Source organism: Lygodium microphyllum, chromosome 28 (assembly GCF_053477565.2).
Source record: "Lygodium microphyllum isolate KBCC chromosome 28, Lygodium_microphyllum_v1.1.10, whole genome shotgun sequence".
Lineage (NCBI taxonomy): Eukaryota > Viridiplantae > Streptophyta > Polypodiopsida > Schizaeales > Lygodiaceae > Lygodium > Lygodium microphyllum.
The window spans coordinates 112411607-112436305 of record NC_141162.1 but is presented as its reverse complement, the minus strand read 5'-3'; the positions used below and the strand labels follow the sequence as shown (position 1 = coordinate 112436305).

The 24699-nt window shown below is 38.6% G+C and overlaps 1 protein-coding gene across 1 annotated transcript in view; it reads right to left on the bottom strand.

Annotated features, from left to right (window-relative positions):
• LOC148011881 (cyclin-L1-1-like) overlaps positions 1 to 23876 on the bottom strand; it is a 57177-nt gene extending 33301 nt beyond the window's left edge. Inside the window, exon 1 of the mRNA XM_087670424.1 lies at positions 23778 to 23876. Coding sequence (XP_087526550.1) covers positions 23778 to 23876 — 99 coding nt within the window. The remainder of the gene's footprint in view (positions 1 to 23777) is intronic.
• Positions 23877 to 24699: the final 823 nt, after the last annotated feature.

Below are 24699 nucleotides of genomic sequence, written 5' to 3'. Positions count from 1 at the left end.
AAACTATATTGGCAGGGTGTTGATGATATCTATTGCTGATGTGTGATGCCTAATGAGGTTCCATTTATACTAGAAGAATGCCATGACTCCGCTTGTGGAGGCCACTTTGCTGGATGGTTGATGACACAGAAGGCTTTAAGAGCTGGGTATTGGTGACCATCCATCTTCCAAGATTTATTTGACTATGTCAAGAGATGTGATACATGTCAAAGACATGATAGTAGAAAGAATAGGAAGCGTCCACTTACATCGATTATGGCTACCCTTCCATTTGAGAAGTGGGGCATCAATTTTGTGGGACCTATCACCCTGTCGTCTACTACTCAGAAAAGATACATTATAGTAGCAATTGACTACTTTACAAAGTGGTCAGAAGCACGAGCGATGAGGCATAACAATGTAAAAGAGATTGCCAATTTCCTACTTGAGCAGATCATCTGCCGTTTTGTGTCTACCAAAGGAAATAGTATTGGACCGTGGAACCCATTTTTTGAACAAGGTAATTAAAAGAATTACTGAAGCATGGAAAATTAAGCATAACAAGACGACTCCCTATAATCTGCAAGCAAATGGACAAGTTGAAAGTATCAATAAGCAACTGGTAGGTATCCTATCCAAGATAGTCTCCGAAGAAAAGTGAGATTGGGATACAAAATTATGTGTGGCGATATGGGCGTATAATACGACGTTCAAACGAGCCACTAGACATACCCCGTTCAAGCTGGTGTATGGAGAGGAGTGTGTCTTGCCTCTATAGATTGAGTTGCTGACGATAAGATTCGTGATTAATCATTCTGTAGGTGACGAGGACGCACTTCTTGAGCAATTTACAACGATGGCACATTTAGATGAACTTAAGTTGCAGAGCTTATTACACTAGGAGGTGGCTAAATGTCGGATGAAGCAGTTGCATGATCTAAAAGTGAAGAAATATACCTTTAAAAAAATGCAATTAGTTCTATACTATGATGCACATAGGGAGCTATTTCGAGAAAAGCTGGAACCTAGATGGGATGGCCCTTACAAGATAGTTCGGTTAGGTAAAAATAAGTGCATGGCTGGTTTCGTCCCCTTTTCGAGTCTTTTCCCTTAAGCAATTCATGATATATGTGCGTGTAAGGGTTACTTTCTTTTGTTTGTTGGGGACCGACACTCGAGGCATGAAGTCCTAGGTTTAGGCTCTGTATGTCTGGGGGAGGTCTGAGTAGTCATTGCCTCTTGCAAAGGAATTGTCTGGCATTGAAAGACATATTTTAGAAGGCAATTCTAGTGACCCTATTCTACTGACTTGCTAGGCGGCCGTTCTAGGAGTTCATATTAATTGTGAGGCAATTAGAGAAGCCTACTAAAATAATGATGGAAAGAGGAAAACCCTATATATTTGAAAGACAATATATGAATATACGGAGGTGTGTAAAAAGGGGTTCTAACCCCTATAAAAATAGAAAAGGAAAGAAAGAAAAATCCTTGAGCTGTTTTTTATTGCCTTGCGAAGGCCTGGTAGGTTCCTGGGGACGAAACAAGACTTGAGGCCAATGCCTTGTCTTCCGAGGGGTGGCATCTAGCTGAACAACAAACAATATAAGAAGGTTGGAGCGAAAATAAAAGTGAACGGAAGATACAAAAGGAAAATGAACAGTGTCACCTTGCGAGAGCTTGGTAGGATCTTGGATATCGAGACTGGACCTGAGGCAGATGCCTTGTTCTCCTTGGGTCACTATGCTCAGCTCCCTCCTTTTTACACGCTCGAGTATGGAAAATAAGAGGCTAAAAGAGTAATGTGCTAAAAGAAACTACTTCTTAATCAGGCTATAGGAGTCCTCACCTAGTAGGAGCTCCTAGTTGAGTTGTCCTTAGTTAAGTAGATAGTGTAGACCACCACTTAGGATGACCTCTTTAATAGTTCTTTTTGGCTTGGCTGTGTTGCAGCAGTTGGTTAGTGACTTGCTTTAGACTTTCTGTCAGATTATGCTAGATCTACTCCTCGTGGATTTCATGCCTTGGTTTTGACAGGGGGTAGGTGAGAGCTGTGATGTGTTTTGTTGTGTATCTATTTTGTATCAACTTGATGCTCTTTGTGTTTGCATTTATGTGCAAATCTGTTCGTGGGATTCGAAGGGCTAAGTCGCCCTATCCTGTGGTCGCCAATGACGGATGATTTTTGATTCCGAGAAGTACTTAAAAATAGCTAAAAAATCTGAATTTTAGGGGAAAAATAGACTTCGTTGAAGGCGGTGGTTGCAATTAGTATGATTTTAACTGGCAAGTCCCTAAAGCGCTAGTGCTTATTTTCATTGAAAATCAAACGGTGGCGGATGGCCGAGATAGATTTTTCTTAGATGCAAAACGACGTCAGGAATCCAACGCAAGTCTCGAATCTCCATTCCGAGGTTGTTTGATCCCCATTTAATCCCCACAAGGTTCAGGGTTGTGAAGTGGCTACTGGATCTGGAAGTTGGGAAGAGTGGGACGAGGCCTAGCTTTGTAGATTTCAATGTCATGGAACCACCCATCCAAACGGATCTCGATTCTGATGTCGGTTGCCCCCTCAAAAGTGAAAAACCCACTTGTCGGAAGTGTGAAAGCAAAAGTCATGAAGTAGATACTTTGGATTTAAAAGCTTAAGCTTGGCAAAAAACTCAAGAAATGAAATGCCATGGGGGGGGGGAAGGGCGTGAGTTTTTTGGTGCCCCATTTTCCCCAAATTTTTAGCATTTTTTGATCGGGCAAATGGAGAGGAATCCTCCTGGCTGTGGAATGAAGAATTTCAGCGCCTCCGATCACTATAGACCACGTGAGGAATGACGCACTATGCAGAAAGATCTATCTAGTCTTTCTCTCTCCTCTTTCTCTCTTCTACATACAAGCACTTCATGTGGCAAGAACCAAGAAGAGAATCGGGAGATGGATGCTTGTCCGGAAGGCACCGGATTGTTGCAAGAGGCTTAGGAGACTAAGGCTAAAGATTTATGCTGAAATCCATGGTTGGTTGGTCGATATAGAGTCCCAATTAAATATTCAAAAAATTTGAAACACGCAAAAAGGCAGTATGCTCTATTTTATGAAAGAAATTTGCTTGTTTTTTATCATTCATAGTCTAAATGGTGTGCACATGAGCTCAAATTTTATTTGAATGTTCCTTGCATTATGTTTGAGGGCTGCAATCATTGTTATGTAAAACCCGTATTGATTTACAGTAATTATAAATTTTCAAAACCCAAAAAAACACTAATTCTGATGGAAATTGATAGTTTCTTTGATTTTGAGTGGTTGAAATGAGTGGATATGAGGTAAAATAATGGAAAATGTTGAGTTTCATTTCCAATTATCATTCATTAGGAAGAAACCAGAAAAAACCTATTTTCTATTAAAAATAAATAGAAGAAATAGAGAAAAATGGAAAAAAATGGGTTTCTTGCATTTGAAAAAAATGGAAAAATGAGATCTATGTATGTGAATGTTTGACGCAGCTGAAGCATGAGGTTAAGCCTTAGTTTGGCCCTTGTCCTTTGTGTTAAAGTGCGTATTTATTACTTTTACATACAAAAAATGACATAAAAGAACCTCTACACCTATGCAATGCAACAAAATTTAAACGGTGAGGGGGAGGATGATGTTATACAACAATTCAAATGCTGAAATGATACAAAGTTTGATTGTTTCCTTTATGCATTACATTTAGGATACGGTTTATTTGAAAATAATAGATTCAGTAGCACGAGGTTCGCCTTGGTGCTACGTTCCTATAACGAAACATTGTGTATTAGCAAAAATTCATTAAAAAGATTGTTTTTGCATGACACATAGACTAATTTCAAACCATAATTGTTTGTGCACAATAAGGCATCCACCATTGCATGAATCATACATATGGTATCTATTCGTGGCATGCATAGCAATTGCTTGAAGTATAAATTACCCACGCTAGAGAGTAAGGCACCCAAGATGTAGGTTTAGACGGGGGGTCCAAGGGGACAAGTAAGGGAGGGCTGGTATATTCCTGGAATGATATAATAATGGTACCAATAGTGAAGTCTGTTTCGTATGTGTTATATGTGTTAGCGACGCATCGAGGGGCCAATCCCTAAGGTGTAGGAGGGTCGCAATGGGGCCGCGCCAATCAGCTGAGGGGTGCCTCCTATGTTGTTCTACATGGTGAATTACACCAAAATGTGTAGGGTCTCCCTCTGAGGAGTTTGAGAAGATTAAGGATTGGACTAGAAACACGATACAAACGCAAAATGTACGTATGATGGCAGGGCAATGTGTCCTGTAGACGCTCCTGGCTGTGAGGCCGTGGGGTTGTCTTGTGCATGTCAGAGGTCCGGCTAGTGCTATAGGCAGTGCCGGTACATTTTAGGTCCCATCAGTGGCTAACAATGTCAGACCCCTTGAGCATTGGTTAGCAATATTCCTGCTTACCTTCAAAAGTGCGGTGTTTCAGTGGTATGAAAGAGGAGCGGTAGGAACTTTTGGCACATGGGACAACCTGAAGTTGGCCTTCCTCACTAAATTTAGGGGGGAAGGTTTTGAAGAGCAGATGCAAGAGGAGTTCATGAACCTAAGTTAGTTCTCTGGTGAAAGAGTAGAAGCTTATGTCTCGCGAATGTAATCCATACTCAAGAGATGGACCAACCATCATTTGGATGAAGGCATCTAGAAGGGAGTTTTCCTTAGAGGCATACAACCAAAAGTTTGCAAGTTCATGGAATTGAGAATGTTGAGATGACAAGCTCAACACATGTGGACATTGATGATGGACCACCTGGTTAGATGGGTCCACACGTCTACACTTAGCACGTCGGTGGTCATTATGACTCACACATGGCCACTGACTCATTACTTATTATATTCAGGTTGTCACACCTATTTACAGCTGGCATAGTTATAGCGCCAGTCAACTAGTGTAGTCGGTTATGTATTGTTTGACTTAGTAGGCCACTTTCCTTTATGTTGTATCTTATCTATACTTTGTGTACATTGTAAAGTGTGTGGAAGAAGAAGAAAAAAAACTAGCAAGAAAACGTTTTGGCCTTCATCTCTCTTCTTGTCTCTTGAGTGAGCTTCTCCTTGTCCATTCTATGTGTATTCGGCGCAACATCTTGAGCAACTCCCCCCACCACGCGATTCTTGTCAGAGAAGACCAGTCAATTTGCAAGTTGTAGTGGAAGGTGCAAGGCTCTATGATGGATTTGAAGCAATATTGTCAATGACTTGAGGAAGAGGAGTCTTACCTCCTCCCATGCCAGGAATGGTATACCCACCAAATTTAGTCCCAGGGACAGTTTCTTACCCCTACCCCCAGATGCAAACAATGCCACAGTATAGTGCACCTAATCCACACAATGGCCATAGAGGACAGTGCCTGAAATGATGATTCAACCACAATAACAGTGGCCTCAAATAGTTCCCCCAATGGCAACTCAATAACAATGAAATCCTACCCACTAGAATCAACAACCCCAAGTCTCAACAGGATCTCAACCCAACCAGTGTATGTAGTGATTACACAAGCTTCTCAAAGGCCTACTACAAGTACTCCAAGAGGTGAAAATCTGAAGGACTACATGCCCAATTCAGTCACAAGCATTAAGAAAGACCTTATGGATGTGATTACAGAATAGCTATAGATGCTGAAGGTGAATATTGCCAATATAGCCACTCCTACAAGGGGTGGGAGAGATGTGACACTGAATGTACTCGAAAATCAACCATTTCTGGAGCCTTCTATTCATATTATTTGAGGAAAAACCATATAGAGGATATCTTCTATTTGAAGGAGATGCAAGAAAGAATAAATAAAGATGAAGATGCAAAATTCAACTTGCTGGAATCCAAGATAACAACACAGGACATTGGACCAAAGCCTAGGGAGTTGAGTCCTAATTTCGGTGTAAGGAGGTTTTCCTCTCAAAGTTAGAGAGGATGATAGTCAGCGGTGGCCAAAGATCATAGGTAGAGTGTTACAGATGTGGAGAAAATGATTATATTTCACCAAACTGTCCAAACCCTAGAAGATCTATGGACTACAAGCCCTTATGCACTCGATGCAAAGGAGAAAGCCACACTGCAAAAGATTGTCTAAGTCCAACAAAAGCTACTCCTGACACCCAAAGAAGACCCAAGAACCTACGTCCAATTTGGTGGAATTTGAAGTTGTTGCAATAACGTGTACAAAGAAAGGAGAACCCATAGTTCCAAAAGAGAACATTCACTTTGCCAAGACCATGAAGTTCAACCTTCCTAGGGAGAAACAAAATAATGTAGCACAGAACAATGTAGTATAGAGTACTACAAAGCCATAGAGAGCCACATAGATAATTGTTGCAGAGACACGATGAGAGGTCCAAGAAATAGAGGACACAGAAGTACCTCCTCAAGGAGAAGAAGCATAGATGTTGTTGTTCATAGAAGAAAAGGGAAGATAAAATTTGGTGTTTCCCCATTCACCAGTCGATTGGAGAAGTCTATGGATCCTATCAAAGAATATGACTTGGTCAAAGACCTAAACACCTTTAAACCAAACTTAACATTCTAAAAATTACAATATTCTCCACCACTTTCAAAGCGTAGCGTTTCAGTGGTATAAAAGGCAAACAACAAGAACTTTTGGCACATGAGATGACCTAAAGTTGGCTTTCCTCACTAAATTCAAGCGTGAAGGTTTTCAAGAGAGCAGATGCAAGAGGAGTTTATGAATTGAATTCAATCCTCTAGAGAAAGAGTAGAAGCAAATGTCTTGTGAATGAAATCCATACTGAAGAGGTGGACCAACCATCATTTGGATGAAGGCATCCAGAATGGAGTTTTCCTTAGAGGCCTACAACTAGAAGTTCGCAAGTTCCTGGAATTGAGAAGACCAGTCAATCTGCAAGCTGCAGTGGAAGGTGCAAGACTGTATGACAAAGTTGAAACAAGGTTGTGAATGACCTCATGAAGAGGAGTCTTACCTCCTCCCTTGCTAGGAATGGTATACCCACCAAATGCAGTGCTAGGGAGAGTCCTCTACCCCTATCTCCATATGCAAACAATGACACAATACAATGCACCAAATCCATAATGGCCCGCAGATGATAGTGCCTCAAATGATGGTTCAACCACAACAACAATGGCCTCAAATAGTTTCTCCAATGTTGACTCAACTTTTTCTCCCCCCGAACTTGCAAAAAAATCTCCATTTAATTTCGAGTCAAATTGAACTTTTTTTACTACAGCAAGATGTGCTAGAACCCTACCGACTGGAATCAACAACCTCAAGTCTCAACAAAGCTCTGAATTAAAACCAAAATAGAGGACCCTTTGGATAAACCCAACTAGCGTATGGAGTGATCACAGAAGCTTCCCAAAACCCTACTACAAGTACTCCAGGAGGTGAAAACCTAGACTATCTATCAACCTCAGTCGTAAGCATCAAGAAATTGCTTATGAATGTGATACAGAATAGCTACAGACATTGAAGGTGAATACCACTTATATATTCACTCCAGCGGGGAGGTGGGAGAGATGTGATGTGTTTTAAGACATGGTGTAAAAAGCCATCAAGTGGGACATTTAGCCACTGAATGTACTAAAAAAACAACCATTCCTGGAGCTTTCTGTTCATACTATTTGAGGAAGAACCATACAGAGGATATCTACTCTCTCAAAGAGATGCATAAATGAAGAAAGAAAGATAAAGACACAAGATTCAACTTGCTGGAATCCAAAATGACAACGCATGACATTGGACCAAAGCCTAGGGATTTCAGTTCTAATTTCGATCCAAGGAGGTCTCCCTCTCAAAGTTACAGAGGACGACAGTTTGGTGGTGGCCAAAGATCAGAGGATGGAGTGCTACAGATGTGGAGAAAAGGGTCATATCTCATTGAATTGTTCAAACCCTAGAAGGTCTATGGATTACAAGACCTTATGTAGTCAATGCAAAGGAGAAGGCCACACTGCAAAAGAATGCCCAAGTCTAGCTCCTGTGAAAGCTACTACAAATACCCAACAGAAGACCCAAGAACCTACTTCCAATTTGGTGGAATTGGAAGTGGCAGCAATAACGTGGGCAAAGAAAGAAGAACCCATAGTTCCAAAAGAGAACGTTCCCTCTGCCAAGACTATGAAGTTCAACCTTCCTCAGGAAAAATAGAACAATGTAGTACAAAGCACTACAAAGCCACAGAGAGCCACAAAGATAGTTGCACAGGCAACACCAGAGGTCCGGGAGATAGAGGATGCCGAAGTACTTCCTCATGGAGAAGAAGTGCATATATTGCTGTTCCTAGAAGAAAAAGGGAATATAAAAGTGGGTTTGGCCCCATTTCCTAGCCAATTGTAAAAGCCTATGGGTCCTATCAAAGAGTATGATTTGGTCAAAGACCTAGACATTTTTAAACCTAGACACTTTTAAACCAAAGTTAACATTCTGACAGTTGCTGATGTTGTCTCCTAGATGTCAAAAGAAATTCAAAAGCATACTGATAAGAAGAAGAGGTCTAAGAAATGCTCCCTCTGTGGCAACCAAGTCCAACAGATCCCCAAAGAACCTATGAAGAAAGTGGATGTGGCTAACGCCTTCTTGGATCCTCGAACCCTAGAGATTGGCATGTGGATTGAAGGATGTTTTATAGAAGATGCATTGATTGATGGAGGCAAATCAATAAATATAATTATAGATGTGATAATGAAGGATCTAGGCTTGCAAGAAATGCAGCCTATGGAGTGGCTTGTCAGATTGGCAGACCAAAGTAGAATCAAACCGTTGGGCATTCTCCCATACGTAAAGACAACCCTCGCAGGAAGAGATTATTGGCTGACATATCTAGTGGTCAAACCAAATTCCTAAGGGAATTTATATCCTCTATTGTTGGGAAGACCTTGGCTGTTTGAAGCAAGAGTAAGGACGAATTGGTTCAAAGGAACCCTAACTCTAGGCAAAGGACCCAATAAGGTGGTGTTGAAGTTGTATGGATCACAAGAATGCAATGGATCCATATCCATCAAAGTTATAATAGGATCCTCCAATGAAGTAACAGATGGTACATCAGGAGATGAAGAGGCCATCAAACAGATCTTTCCTAAGAAAACAAAGGCACAGTTCCTAGCAATGGCACTATAAGCCAACTTCCAAAGGAAGTAAAGACTTTCTCCATGGGAGAATACTCCTGCCTGAACTTGAACTGACTTCTAAAATCACCTTTGATAATGAGATAGAAGCATGGATGTACTATTCTCCATGTTACATGATAGTAGCAAAGACAGAGACAGAGACAGAGACAGAGACAGAGGTAGAAGTAGAAGAAGAGGACATAATATAGATTTTGATCTTCTCTTACAGAGCCCCCACAGAGGTAGAAACAGAATCTGAAGAGGATGAAGGTGATAATGCAAAAGAAGATTATGAAAGTGAGCTAGAAGAGTCTATCCTACTCGTAGAAGGTAGAGATGAGGAAGAAGTTCTTGAAGTTCTTGAAGCCTCAAAAGCAGAAGATTGACAGAATGACTATGGTACCCTTTGGACTGATTGATGAGTCATATCATAAGCAAAGACTCTATAAGAAATGGATTAAGGAGAATAGGCCTCCCTTTAGTAGTGGCTCTTATCACCTAAAGTTACCCTTCCTAAGAGAAGACGATGACAATAAACCTTGCCAACAATCCCATTTGGTAGCTCAAATAGAATGTAGAAGGTTCTTGTTATGTGATGTTCTTGGATACATCCTTAGAAGACAAGTCGTCAAGGCAAGAAATAACTCATCCTCAAACCAAACCTAAAACTACAATAATACCCTTTCTACTCCCTAAGGAGTATAATAAGTCTCCACTGAAAGAGAAAGTAGTTCCATTGAATCATCAGAAGAGGAGATCACTCCCTTTAAGGAGTCGGATCTCTATCTAGAAGCAGTTCGTGGGACATTCATCCGCGTAGTGAAAGGTGAAAAGAAATTGACGTTCGTGGATGTTGAAGGGATTAAACACCACTTGAAGGTGGGTCTAAATCTTCTAGAAGAAGAACTACTAGTCTTGCATGACCTACTGAAAGAGAACTTAGATGTGTTTACATGGGTGTAGAAAGAACTGAAGGGGATTGATCCCTTAATATGTCAACATCATGTCGACCTAGAGCAACTTGATGCCAAGTGTGTGAGGCAGAGATAGATGCATATGAATCCAAATTACTCTGCCCTAGTGAAGGCCGAATTATTGAAGCTCCTTGAAGCTAAGTTTTTTAATCCAGTGGCTAACAACGAATGGGTTTCACCCATTGTGGTAGTACCCAAGAAGAATGGAAAGCTACGAATATGTGTGAACTTTCGAAAGCTGAATTCCAAGATGAAGAAAGATCATTTTCCTATCCCTTTCACAAACCAACTATTGGACACAATGGAAAGCCATGGGCCCTATTCCCTCTTGGATGGATTCAGTGGATACAATCAAATCCAAATTAAAGAAGAAGATCAATACAAAATGAACTTCACAATAGAATGGGGAACCTATGCTTACATAGTGATGCCGTTTGGGCTCTGTAACACCTTTGCTACTTTCCAATGAGTGATGATGGTCTCAAAGACATGCGGATCAAGAGCATGGAAAAAGCTATGGCGGATGGAAGATAAAGGCCAAACTCATGATGACATAAAAAAATAGAGACCAATTGTTACACAAGTGAGTAAGGTTCCAAGATGGCAGCTTGGACTCATAAACAAAATCTTGTGTATTGGACTCACAAGTACAAGACTGATACTAAATGATAAAGAAAAGCATCATCATGTATTCATTCAAATGAAAAGTGGTAGTCAAGTACAATGCTTTATAGTTGTTGGATGGGCATTTTTCCCTCTCTGTGCATATGGGATTCCTGCAACCTACATGTCTTGAGCCCAAACTACCTCATACAAAGAGGCTACATTACGTGTGATTGCAAATATATCAAGAGCCCTCCTCAATCACAACCAAAAAGTAAAAAGCGTGTAGAGGATTTAGTGAGAGCAACACCTGCAAAGTGTGGGCACACCATAAACATGACAAAACATCAAAGGCTGTTGCAAAAAAGGCTAAATGTGGGTACCACAAACATGATGGTCATCTAGAGGCTGTAACAGGGGCCTCACAAAGTGTGCAGAGGCTATAGTACAGGGCTACATGAGGAGTTTACAAGCTTATGATAAAGATATTTGGACTACACATTACAAGGCTAAAAATTCTAGTAAAAATTTGGGTCAAGGGCCCTTGCAGTTTTCAACATTTCTTTTGACATACATCTTCAATTCATTGCAAGTCTTCTCGTTAGTGTAGTCAAGCTTGCTCTTTTTGATTTTGTACTTCTTCTTCACTTTGCTCTTTTGGTCCTTTTCTTCATGGTTTTCTTTTCTTTCACTAGTCTTCATGTCCCCCACAAGCAACGATATCATTATTTTTTAGGCAATGGAAATAACCATAAACTTTTGCACTTTTATCTCTTCAAGGTCTTCACATGGGTACATTGATGGCATTTGGATGATACAGGTAGCTTCATGTCTTCCTGTAGGTAGAATAGCGTCTTCTATGTGGTACAAGTGAGTAAAAATGATTGCACTTCTCTTTATGAATGGCATCTTCATAAAAAACTTCATGTTTGTCATTGAAAATCAGCTTCAAATCTAAGATAAATCAATAGTAGTGAATTGATTCTTGAATGTGCTAACAAGCACAAGTGATGATGATTCTTGTTGCTTGGTGTTTGATGTTACCCCTTCAGCTTGAAACCCCTCTTTGATGGTAAATCAATTAAATATTTACTGGAAGACTGAGTGTTGTAGCAGATCTTGAATGGTAGGAACTCTGCTTGACTGAAAAGAGTGAGAAACTAAAGAGCTTGAGACTTGTAGTAGCAATGATGTTGTCTCGTTGAGCTTTGATTTCTCCAAATCTTCCACAACTTGATGATTGGTTGATGAAATATTTGCTAAACACTAAGTGATTACTCAGTTCAGAGTGGTAGGATCTTGAGTGTGCCAAGAGGAGTGAGAAAATGAAGAAAATTGAAGCTTTAGTGAAGTTTGGCTATGGCTTCTTGGATTAGGGTATTGATCCAGGCCTGGTTTTTCACTGATTGTAGAAGCTATAATGGATCATTTTGAAAACTTTTTTAATGGAAATGAAGCTCATCTAATGCTCTATCAAATCCCTATGCTTGCTCAAGTACACCAACACAATGCTAATTTGATTGTAGTAAAAATTATTCCACGCAAGGCTACTAAAGAAGGTTTCCTCGCCTAGTATATGCATCAAATACTTGAGAATGTAAGTTTTTTGCTAAAATATAAGTTACCTCTGAATCACTTGAGAATTCCTACTATACCATTCCCAAAAATGCCAAAAGTATGAAACGCGACGAGCCATGGCTCTTCACATTGGCAAGAGCTATTTTTCGATTCATATGTATTAAACACGAGATTGTGTTGGTTTCTCTTCTCCATCTAAGGTCTCCTTGTGTTTTATGTGAGGTGTGCATTTATCCATTTTTAAGGTATAAAACAAGACGGATGTGAGATTTCTATTTTCCATGTGAGGGCTCCTCACATTTCATACGACTTAGGTGTGCATCGTTTCTCTACTGACGTATGAAAAGTGATATGGTTTTAAGTACTCTAGTCAAAAAAGTCCCTCGCATTCCATATGACTTAGGCATGCATCGTTTCTCCTTTGACGTATGAAACGTGATATAGTTTTAAGTTCTCTGGTCCAAAAGGCCTCCTCATGTTTCATATGTCTTGTGCACTATTTTATTGAAATGGGATTTAAACTATGTGATTAGTGTTTGCTTGCTTTTTATTGATTGGGTATCTTTCCTAAATTTTTTGTATTATTTATTTTTTTGGATGTTTCAGATGGCTAGAACTAAGACCACTGCAAGGAAGCAAAAAGTTGATCCTAGAGGTCTTGCTTCAAAGATCCATCAATCCTCCAAGCCTTCCAAGCTTACCAAGAAATCAAAGCCAAGAAGAAGGTTCTCACAGCATGTGAGGTTCCTTAAGGAGATTAGAAGTGCAATGAAGGTTCTGAATAATACAATTCCAAAGGTGTCTTTTCATAGGCTTGTCAGATAAATTTGTCACAAGCATAGTCTACATAGTATTAGATGGACTAGGGCAGCTCTCAAAACTGTATTCAAGAGGCTACATAAGACTTTTTGATTGAGTTTTTCCAAGATTCTTATATATGTGCTGCTCATGCACATAGGCTTATGCTTATGGATAAAGACATGATAATTCACAGGAGATAGAGATATAGGTTCTCAAAGGTCCTTGAGCTAGTCCCTCTTTCTTATGTGAAGGCTTTCAATATTTTAAATGTGCCTCTATATAGAAAAAAAAAAGATCTTGGTCTAAAGGTTGAAGATGTTACACATGTAAAGGACACAAGACAACATGAGAAAGAGGAAAAGGACACAGAAGAGCACACAGATAAATGAAGAGAGTATAAAAGAAAGAAGGAAGAAGAAAAGAAAGCAAAGCAACTCCCATCTTTTGAAGAGGAGTTATCTACCCTTCTTGAAAGAGTTGACCCTAAGGGATTCAATGTTTGTTGCTTTTTTCCTTGTGATATTAACAAAATATTTGATATGGTATCTTTGGCCTTTGATTGTGTTCAAATTCTTAAGAATAAAGTGAGAGAAGTAAATGACTCAATTCTTCTTGCTGGGATGAGATATAGTATACCAAAATTTGTTTTCTCTCACCATTCTTTTCTAGTAATAAACTTTCATATTAATGCTTACTATCTCCATTCCTTTGCTAGGTGTGTAATGCATGAGCCCCTTTGATATACAACAAAAGATTGAGGTTCTTGATCTATCCATCTCATACTATATGAGGAGTGAGCTTGATGCAAGTGCTTTTGACCATTGGTTAAATTCAATTGACTTTGAATCTTTGGAGCTTCTTCTAATCCCATACAATGACAAGTAAGTAATTTGATATTTTGTTGGATTTAATGAGATCTTGTTTTGCTAGATTATTGAAATATATTTTTTTCTCGTTATCATTGGAGCCTAATTGGAATAGACTGTGTGGAGAGACAATGTTTCCTCATCAATTCTATAAAAGGAAGCAATGGAAATGCCAAGTTGTAAGTTATATAATCTAGTGTCTCCTTGATATTTTGATCTTTTTGCTACAGGTACTCTAAATATTTTGATCTTTATTTTGTAATAACTCTAAATTTTATTGCCTTTTTGGTATAGAGTTGTAAAAATATTAATTTAAGTGCTAGAGAAAAGGCCTCCTATGCTTTCTGACTTACTTGCAACAATGCAAATAGACAAGTTATGGTAAGGTCTTGATTAATATGGTTGGAACATACTAAGAAAATTTATTCTAAAAACTACCACAAACAAGTTTCATAGTTTTACTTTATATTGTTGATTGTAGTATCCTCATCAGGATGATAGTTACTCTTGTGACTGGAGAGAAGTTGTAAATGCCAGAAGATTGGTTCAGTTTATTTATCTCAATAATAACAAACTTATAAAGGTAATGTGAAACATACTAAACTTTAAGATAGAGTTTTATTGAAAAATAGTCCATTGTAAAAAATAACAATGAACTAAAAATATTTTCTCACAAATGTATGACAATTTACAAGGGATTGCTATACAAGTGAGCATGTTTGGTATATAAGAGCAAGGTCATGAAGTACATAATGGCCAATTGTATACAACTGACAAGAATGGACAATAGTGGGGGCTTGGACATGGAAGGAGAGGAGGTGCATGTAACTATAGTAGGTGAAGCTATGCCTTCAACACCCAAGGCAACCAAAGCATCAAAGATAGACAAAAGGACTCCTAGGAAGGATGTCCCTTCTCCTAAGAAAAGTTCTCAAAAAAAGTAGCTTTGCCTCAGATTGTAAGCCCTTGTGTATAATCCATGGAGATGGCTGACAAAAATTAGTACATGTATTTTATATTGATAGTAAAGAGATATTTTCTTCAATATCCTTGCATTGTATATTCTTTTCTCTTCTCGTTGATACCTGTGAAAAATAATATGTTAAAATTTTTTATTAATCAGGAAGTGAAATAAAATATACACCTAAGGGGATATAATATTATATAAAAACTTACTTGTTTGTTATTAAGTTGGAACACAAATGAGTATGGTAGTTCAATATCTTCATTCTGTAAATCCATACTCACTTGATGTAGCGTATATGATGATCCAACCTTTAGGATTGCAATAATGTCCTCATTATACCAAACATCAAGATCCACCGTAGGATCTTTGCTAAAATTATCACGATTTTGGTCTAAGGCAACCAGACTACCACCAACGTAATGCCATCTACTATAATAAAAGCTAAGGATGAAATTTTGAGTAGCAATCATATATTTACAAGCTATAGAGTCTTGATCTATCTTACATATAATTTTCCCTTCTGTCCTAGTGTCCCATCCCTCATCAACAAATTATATCACATGATTATATGTTAGTCTCTTCACTAAAAGCATAGCCTTTGATTTTCTTATCTCAGCATTAGAAAAAAGGTCAACAAATATATTAATAGGCATGAACAAAGTAACTTTGCTTAGCCTACTTGAGATACTAGGTTTTAATGCTCTTTGTATCTTAGAAAATATTATATATATATAGCCCTCACTAGTAGCTGGACTTGGCAAAGGCCACTCAAAGCTTGAAAAATATGGCAAAGGAAGGGGGGATATTGATCCCCATTGGCTATGCTGCATGAGGACAATATAAGAATCGTCATAGAAGAATATTCCATTCTCTGCAAGCTCTTTCTTCTTTTTACCTTTGTACATCTCTTCTACAATCAAGCCATGCATCACATCAATCACATCAACAATACACTCAACTGGTTGCACTTCCTCAAGATTAGAGGGATAGACATCTACAAGACAAATGAGAAAATGTTATAATGGAAAACCTTAAACCACGTTCAAGAAAAGAAAGAATTTAAGTATCAAATCCTTACAATTTGGTTTATGCATTAGAAGATTTGAACTTCCAGGTTCCAAATATAGCTCTCTACGCATAAACACATGTTGCACGAGAGCCTCTTTTTTGCTATTCTTATTTACTCCAAGCTTAAAATCTCGGATTCTACCCTTCCAAGTAGAGATGAACGAGCTCTCATATCTTCGCATTTTCCCTCATTTTGCTGTTGCACGGTGATCCAATTGCCTTTGCTAATGATTGTAGTGATCCATCTTCCATCTTTTTGGAATGAGTTAAACACTGATCTGGATGTGATTTGGGAGCTTGAACGCCTTGTTGTAGGTCGAATTCCTATATCCGTGGCATAGAGAGAGAGAGAGAGAGAGAGAGAGAGAGAGAGAGAGAGAGAGAGAGAGAGAGAGAGAGAGGACTAAGCTACCACAAGAAAGGAGGGAAAAACATGAGAGGGATAAAAGAAAGGAGGGAAAAAAATAAGTGCCAAGCTCTTTATTAATTTGAATTTAGATTAAACATGTCATTATCATTAATCTAGACATATCATTAAATAAAAGTGGTAGGGACTTTATATCATTAATGCAAAGAATGTCATAATCATGAATATAAGAGGCTAAAAATAGATATTGATAATACAAAGTTGTAATATTATTATATATATATCTTTTTGTAAATGATTTTTGGTATGTTTTAAAATAGAACTTCTTCTATAGAGGTTCTGCTCCTATTGGTCTAGAGCACTCTCTCTCTATCTCCTAAAAGGTATTTTCGAGACCTCAAAACTCCCCTAATGCCTATAGCTTAGTGGAAGCCAATGATCGCATTTGTATTGCTCTCCCTCTTGCTCTTGGAGGGTGACTCCCCCCTTGTGATTGCATGTTGTTAGTGACAATAGCCCGTCATCCTACTCTAGATCATGGAGGCAAGTCAAAGTCCTCTGGAGACTCGTCCAGTTGTTGCTCACTTTCTATTACAATCAATGATTTGAAATAGGGTAAGAGAGGGAGACAGAGCACTTGTAACAAAAACCAAGAGAGGGGCTACTTAGCGTCTATTCAATTGGTCATTGCACAATTGGTTTTTCCTCAACATCAATCTTAGTATTGCCTTTGCCATGGGCCTTCACACCCCTCTGATGCACAATGGTGATAAGAACTCCCACTCATCCAAGGAGCAAGCTCGGTGAGGGGAACGTTTGTCGAATTAAACCTTCTGCAATCCTTTCATCACCCTTGAAAAGGGTGACATGATCTTGTCTTTCAAAATTAGATTTGGCCATGATAGAGGGCTTAGGGTTACTTCTTATAGATATACTGCTTCCTCAAAATTTTGCAAATGAAATACCGATTGAGAGAGAGAGGGGGGGGAGAGGAAGAGATGACAGTGGGATAAGAGAGTGAGAGATAAAGAGAGAGAGAGAGATCAAGAGGGAGAGATGGGGAGAGAGAGTGAGAATGAGAACGAGAGGGAGAGATGGGGAGATAGAGAGGGGGGAGGAAGGAGGAGATAGAGAGAGGGAGGAAGGTGGGGATAGATTGAGAGAGAGATAGAGACACGGAAAGAAAGAGAGAGGGAGAGAGAGAGAGTGAGAGTGAGAGGTGGAGAGAGAGAGGCGAAAAGCGTGGGATAGAACAGTGAGATAGAGTATGTGTGACTATGCTAGAGAGAGAGGTGTGGAGAGAGAGAGAGGGAGAGAAAGAGGGGGGAGGGAGAGAGACAAAATAGTGTTGAGGGTAGGGGATAGAAAACAAGAACTTGAATTGCAAGGGGAGGGGGATCCTTTTAAAGACAAAGGAGAGAGAGTGGGGGAGGGATAAAAAGAGAGAGTCACATACCGAGAGTGGAACAATTCACAATGTGAAAAGGGGGGATGGGTCCTTTTATAGGTGAAAGAGAGAGAAAATAAGGGGAGAGAGAAAGAGTGATGAAAGAGAGGGGGAAGAGAGAAAGTATGCAATGTGTAATTTTTTCTCACCAGAAAGGGGTCACTAGCAGCCCCTTATTGGATGATTTTTTTTCCGATGACCTGTTCTTAGAGAGTAAATTTTGACCTAGCAAGATTTGTGGTTTTTTTTTGCCCAATAGGGGCTACTAGCGATCCCTTTTTGGCAAAAAGACAAACCACAGTTCCGAGAATAGATAGCATGGGGAGAAGAGAGACCAATAGGGTACGGGTTTTTTTTTGCTAAAGAATTGGGTGAAAAAAACACTATGTTGCTCTCTCTTCTTCCCATGTTGTCTATTCTCAGAATTGTGGTTTGTCTTTTCGCCAAAATGGGGTCACCGAAAGCCCCTTATTGGGTGAAGAAAACCCACAAATCGAGTTGGGTGAAAAGTTACCCTTACCAGGAATGGGTTTCCAGAAAAAATTCTTGTCTGATAAGGGGCTACTAGCGACCCTTTTTTGGTGAGACAAAATTACACATATCATATGTCGTCTCTCTCATCACCCTTTCTCTCTCTCCTCCCATTTTCTCAACTAGTTAACTAATATTTACTTAATTAACTTTATGAGAAAAAGACAGATATAATTTTCTAAATAGTAGATGTTTACACTCCTAGAAGCATAATATGAGATAGTCATACAAAGTAAACATTTATACACACTCATTCAAACATTGCTTTATTGCTAAAAAAATGCACTTATTCAAACATTGCTTTATTCATGTTGTCTCTTTCTCTCTCATCCCTCTCCCATCACTCTGTTACTCTCTTCTCCCCATGCATTCTTGGACATGTGGGATTCTTTTCTGTTGAGAAGGGGTTGCCAACAACCCCTTCTTAGGCGAAAAAGAACCACACTATGTTGCTCTCTCTTCTTCTCATGTTGTATATTCTCGGAACTGTGGTTTACTTTTTCACCAAAAACAGGTCGCCTATAGCCCCTTATCGGGCAAAGAAAACCCACAAATACAGTTGAGCGAAAACTTACCCTCGCTAGGAATAGGTCACAAGAAAAAGTTTGCGTCCGATAAGGGGCTGCCGGCAACCCCTTTCTGGCGGGAAAAATTTACACATATAACATGTCCTCTCTCTCATCACCCTTTATCTCTCTTCCCCCATCTTGGGTATCCTTCAAAGGAAAAACTATAATAGCTCTTTAGGATTAGAGTCACCCAATCTTTTTATAGTTTTTTAAAGTTCCCTAAACAAACTCCTTCAATAAGTTTAGTGTATGATCTTTGAAAGGATAATCAACATGATACATCAATGAAAGTGTGTTTGGGAGGGGGGAGATGGACAAAGAGATTTTTGGCATATTTCGAGGGGGCACCAATGCCCCCTTCTCCACATCAAACTTACCTATGCAGACCATTGTTTGAGGGATTTTTGTCGAAAGGTCGAATCCACCGGGTGTTAGAGGTAGAAGGAAGTAGTGATAGGAGATGGAAGAGAAGAAAAAGAATAGACAAGAGGTAAACACGACAAAGACAAAGCACAATGAATTGAATCAATATATATTGACAAAACCTGAAATCCTTTGTCCGGCACTACTCAAAAGCACTCTCCAGGCATTAGATCTCCTGGCTCCTTCGTAGACCAAAAACGTGCATCAAAATAAAAGCTCCTTCTCTGCTACTCAAAACCCAAATCTAATGGCTCCCTTGGCTTCGAAAGGGGGGTAAAACCCTAGGACACTTGATCAAGGATCTCCCACATCACTTCTCTTCTTCTAGTTCAAAGTGCAGTTTTTAGCTTGTCAACAACGCTCGCAACACGCACAATTTCGTCAGTCTGTCTTATTTATGAAAAATCTCATAACTGACTGAAAAAGCAAATTTCTTTTTGCATGCCATCCTAATTTAGGAGCTTTTCTAACTTTTTGGATTTTTTACAATAAATATTATAAAAGTACTAATGACTCAGATCACATTGACTCTCTTGATCAATAAAAAATTTGGATGATGATTTCACACTATGTCTGCGCAGTATCACAACATCCATCCCCTTTGAATCTGCACATCTTATGGTATGTGCCACTGATGCACCACCCGGATCAAACACCCATAGTATCAACTTGTTGCTTATCATGCATATAAGAAGGCATCCCCGTGGATCATAGATCAAAATATTCGGCATTTTTACAACTCTTGAGCCATACTTAGTACCCCCTCTAGGGTCATAAGGCCTCATGTGCATATCATACACTAGAGGTTGTTGAATCTCTATATACATGCTATCAATACACCCATCAACAAATACATAAAAACATGCCTTCTCTTTCAAAGTCCATCGCATGGGAAGTTGCTTCTGATAACCTTTTTTCTCCTCATCTAACATAATCTGAGTCTCACTTGCATTCAACACATTCTCACCATCACTGAAAATAGTGAAAGAGTCCATATCTTGAAGTATCTTAGAATTGCCAATTAAGGCCTTTGACAAAGCATTCAAAACGTTTTTCCAGTTGTAAAGCATTACATCTAACATCTTGTAAATGCATATCCTCGAGCTCATTAACTATTTTCAAAAATGCTAACTTTATCATCTTGCAAATCATGTACATCTAACAAGTCACCAATATCCATTTGAGTCCTTGCATCAAGTAAAACATTATCTTCACAAACCTCTTCATATGCTTTAAGAAAATCTATAGGTGCAATGACTGAATCTTCCAGTACAGGATCTTCCAAGGTATCCATAACTATCTCAATATTAGACTGTAGCTTATATCCCTCCTGTTTGTCCTCTTGCTTGCTATCCTATTTTTGCTCCTGCTCAATCTCTTCCATAACATGCTCGAGAGATGGCTGATTTGTAGCTTTATACAAATCCATACTTCTTCTTGTCACTTCCTTGGATATCCCTGCATTATCTTCATCTCTCATCTATTTCTCTTCAACAAGTGGATCCATGTTTTGCCATTTTTCCAAATATGTATCCACTAAATATGCATCTATCAATGATTCCCAACCAGTTATGTCACAAATGTCTTGCCCTGCACGAGACATTTCACTATGAGTAACCTTTCTTTTTTTAGCTACATGTAAAGCATGTGTCCATATTTCATCCTTTGGACCAAGCATCACTCGGCCATTCATTCTATCCAACTGTAGACCAAAAATAGAAGCGTGTACAACTGTATAACTATTTCGGACTGCCAAGTCTTCCAACAACTTTTGCATACCTCCCTTTCCAAAATTCAAAGCAAAAGACAATCTTGTTTCTTGTGCATGGATCTTGCCATCTTTTCAAAAGATGAGCTATTGTGCCAAGGCCTCTTGATAGGTAGCACAATCCTTTCTTTCATGCTGCAAACTATCACACTAGATACATCTTTTTCCTAGCTTAGGGGTTGTTGCCCATCCCCTATCCTCTTGTCCCTTTTCATCCAAATTTCCAACCTTCAATTGAAGATCCCACATGCCTTTGACCAATTCATCCAAGACATCTTCCCTAACACAGGGAACAATATCAAGTATAGCCATAGGGTTAGCCACAAAAGCGGGTGGCTTATTGGATACTTCAACTGTTTTGCCCGTTACAGTGGGCAAGCTAGAGACATGCAATATTTCTCTTCTTCTATGCTTTTTCACAAGTACAGTTGCAGCTTCCTTGACATGTCTCCACTTTGTTTTCAAACTTGTCTCTGTAGTCTGATCCTCTAGCAAATCATCAAGCTTCTCTTGAAGCTGAGGATTAGCTGCCTGTAGAAACAATTCAATTTTCTGACTTGCAAGAGCTTGCTGTTTTGCAAGATCCAACTACTCAAATTGACTTTCAAATTCACTTAACAATTTTATCGCCACAAGACTCTTATTGGGTTGTAAAACTCACTCCTGAAAAGTCTTGCGCGTATCAAACTGGTATCTTCAATGTAAAATTCTTCCCTAAGTGTCTTCTTGAAAGCTACCCAGTCAGCATCCTACATGTATAATTCAGTAATCCGTGCTTTTAGTTCATGTACAGTGATCCAAACAAAATACCGGTTCCATGCAAGTTGAGCCACCGCAAAGAATTCCATCTTTTGAGCATAGGTATGTACATATGCAGATACATTCCTACCATTGAATAACTTCATTTCACGTTCAATTGCATGCAAAGCGTTCATCCCAACACTTTCTGTTTGAGCAAAAGCCTGCATCACATGTTGTTGTTGTTGTACCTGCATAAGCATGTTCATATTTTGCACCAACTGTTGCAAAACATCACTGGAGATTGTGTTTGAAGGTTCTCCCATCTTGTTTTTCCTTCTTCTATCAACCTTTCATGTCGGGTTCATCAATATCGGATGGGTTTTTGTCGAAATGTCATATCCACCAGGGATCAAAGATAGAAGGAAGTAGAGATAGGAGATGGAAGAGAAGAAAGAGAATAGACAATAGGTAAATACAAGAAAGACAAAACACAATGAATTGAATCAATATGTATTGACACAACCTGAAATCCTTTGTCTGGTACTACTTAGAAGCACTCTCCAAGCATTGGATCTCCTGGCTCCTTTGTAGACAAAAAACGTGCATCAAAATAACAACTCCTTCTCTACTACTCCGAACCCAAATCTAATGGCTCCATTGGCTTTGGAAGGGGGGTAAAACCACAGAATACCTGGTTAGGGACCTCCCAAATCACTTCTTCTTCTTCCAGTTCAAAGTGCAGTTTTCAGCTTGTCAACAGCGATAGCAACAAGCACAATTTTGTCAATCTATCTTTTTTATGAAAAATCTCATAGCTGGCTGAAAAAGCAAATTTTGTTTTTTGCATACCATCCTAATCTAGAAGCTTTTTTAACTTTTTCAAATGTTTTTACAAAAAATAATATAAAAAATATGCTAAAATTATCCAAAAATCTAGTATTTTTGGATAATCCATGCCACTCATACTAGTACTAATGACTCAGATTACATTCACACTCTTGATCAGTAAGAAAGGGCAGAAGACTTTGATTTCCCACACAAAGATTCCGTCTTCTTGCTCAATCACTTTGTATCCTTTGCTCCACCAGATAAGTTTCCCCTGATGGTATTTTTGCACCAGATATGGGTGCTCCAAATAAGGAATTAACCGCCCCATCAACTGGCTTTAAGCTCTTTTGCAGGTCTCAAATCATCCCCAGTATGGACCTGCAATGCATTTTCCTGTATTAACATATTTAGAAATAATAAGGTTTAATCTTATTAAGATTAACCTTATTTTTAAACTCTACTCCCTGAGATCAGCTAGTAGAACCGTAGACCTATTCTTCCCTATCCTAACAATCTTGTAGGGCCCATCCCATCTAGGTTCCAGTTTCCATATCCTAACAGTCTTGTAGGGCCCATCCCATCTAGTAGAACCGTAGACCTATTCTTCCCTATCCTAACAATCTTGTAGGGCCCATCCCATCTAGTAGAACCATAGACCTATTCTTCCCTATCATAACAATCTTGTAGGGCCCATCCCATCTAGGTTCCAACTTCCCTGGAAACAACTCCCTATGCGCATCATAGTACAAAACTAATTGCCCTTTTTTAAAGGTATACTTCTTCGCTCTAAGGTTGTGCAACTGCTTCATCCGATGTTTAGCTACCTCCTGGTGTAATAAGCTCTGCAATTTCAGCTCATCCAGATGGGCTATGGTCGTGAAACGTTCAAAGAGCGAATCCTCATCTCCTAAAGAGTGGTTAATTGCAAACCGTATGGTTGGCAACTCAATTTCAAGGGGTAACACACACTCTTCCCCATTCCATGCTTTTTTACACTGTGTCTACGTAGTATCACGACACCGTCCACCGCGTTTGCCTACTCGCCCGCATCTACTTGTTCGTCTGCCTGCCATGTTTGCATGCTTGTCTGTTTGCATCCAATCTATCATCCACCCCGCTCGTTTCACCTACTCATGATCGCCCGCCCACTCACCTGCTCGTGATCACCCGTTAACCCATCTCCATCTGCATCTTGATCCCACTTGCATCTTGACCTCGCCCACGCCCACCCTGTTCTCCTTCCCACCCGCATCCCCCCTCTCTCTCTCTCTCTCTCTCTCTCTCTCTCTCTCTCTACACATGTATATATACACATCAAAAAAGTAAAAAACGCTTCTCCTTCTCCTAAATTAAGTGAGTAATTAATTAATTAGATAATTTACAAATTAATCTAACTAATTAACTATGTTAGTAAATTAAATTATTAATTAATTATATTATTAATTAACTAATACACTAGTTAATTACTAATTAGTTTAATAACTATTGAGTCAATTAATAAGTGAATCAAATTAACTATTAACTAATTATTTAAATGTCAATAGATTAACTATCAAATATTTAATTAATTATTAACAAAACTCACTTACTAATCAATCTATTGATTAATTAAGTAATAAATTTTTAAAATTAACTAGTTAATTAATAATTTTTTATATTTAATTATTTAATAAGTAAATAATTAATTAAGCAACTAGTTAACCAATAAATCAATAACCAATTAATAATTAATTATCTAATTAAAAACCAAGTAACTAATTAAGTAATCACTAAGCTAATTAAGTAATTAATTATTAATAAAAAATGAAATTATGTATTAGTTGATTAGTTAAAATTAATAACTAAGTACTTAAAATTAATTACTATTTAGTTAAATAATTAATAAATAAATAATTAGTTTAATAACTATTAAGTCAATTACTTAGCCAATCAAATTATATATTATTCAATTAGTTGAAAGTAATAATTTACTATTAAAAATTAATAGCTAATAACTAGAAATCAATTAGTTGTAACCGATAACTAGTTACTTGAAATTAATAACAAATTAGCTAATTTTAGTTTTATATATTTAT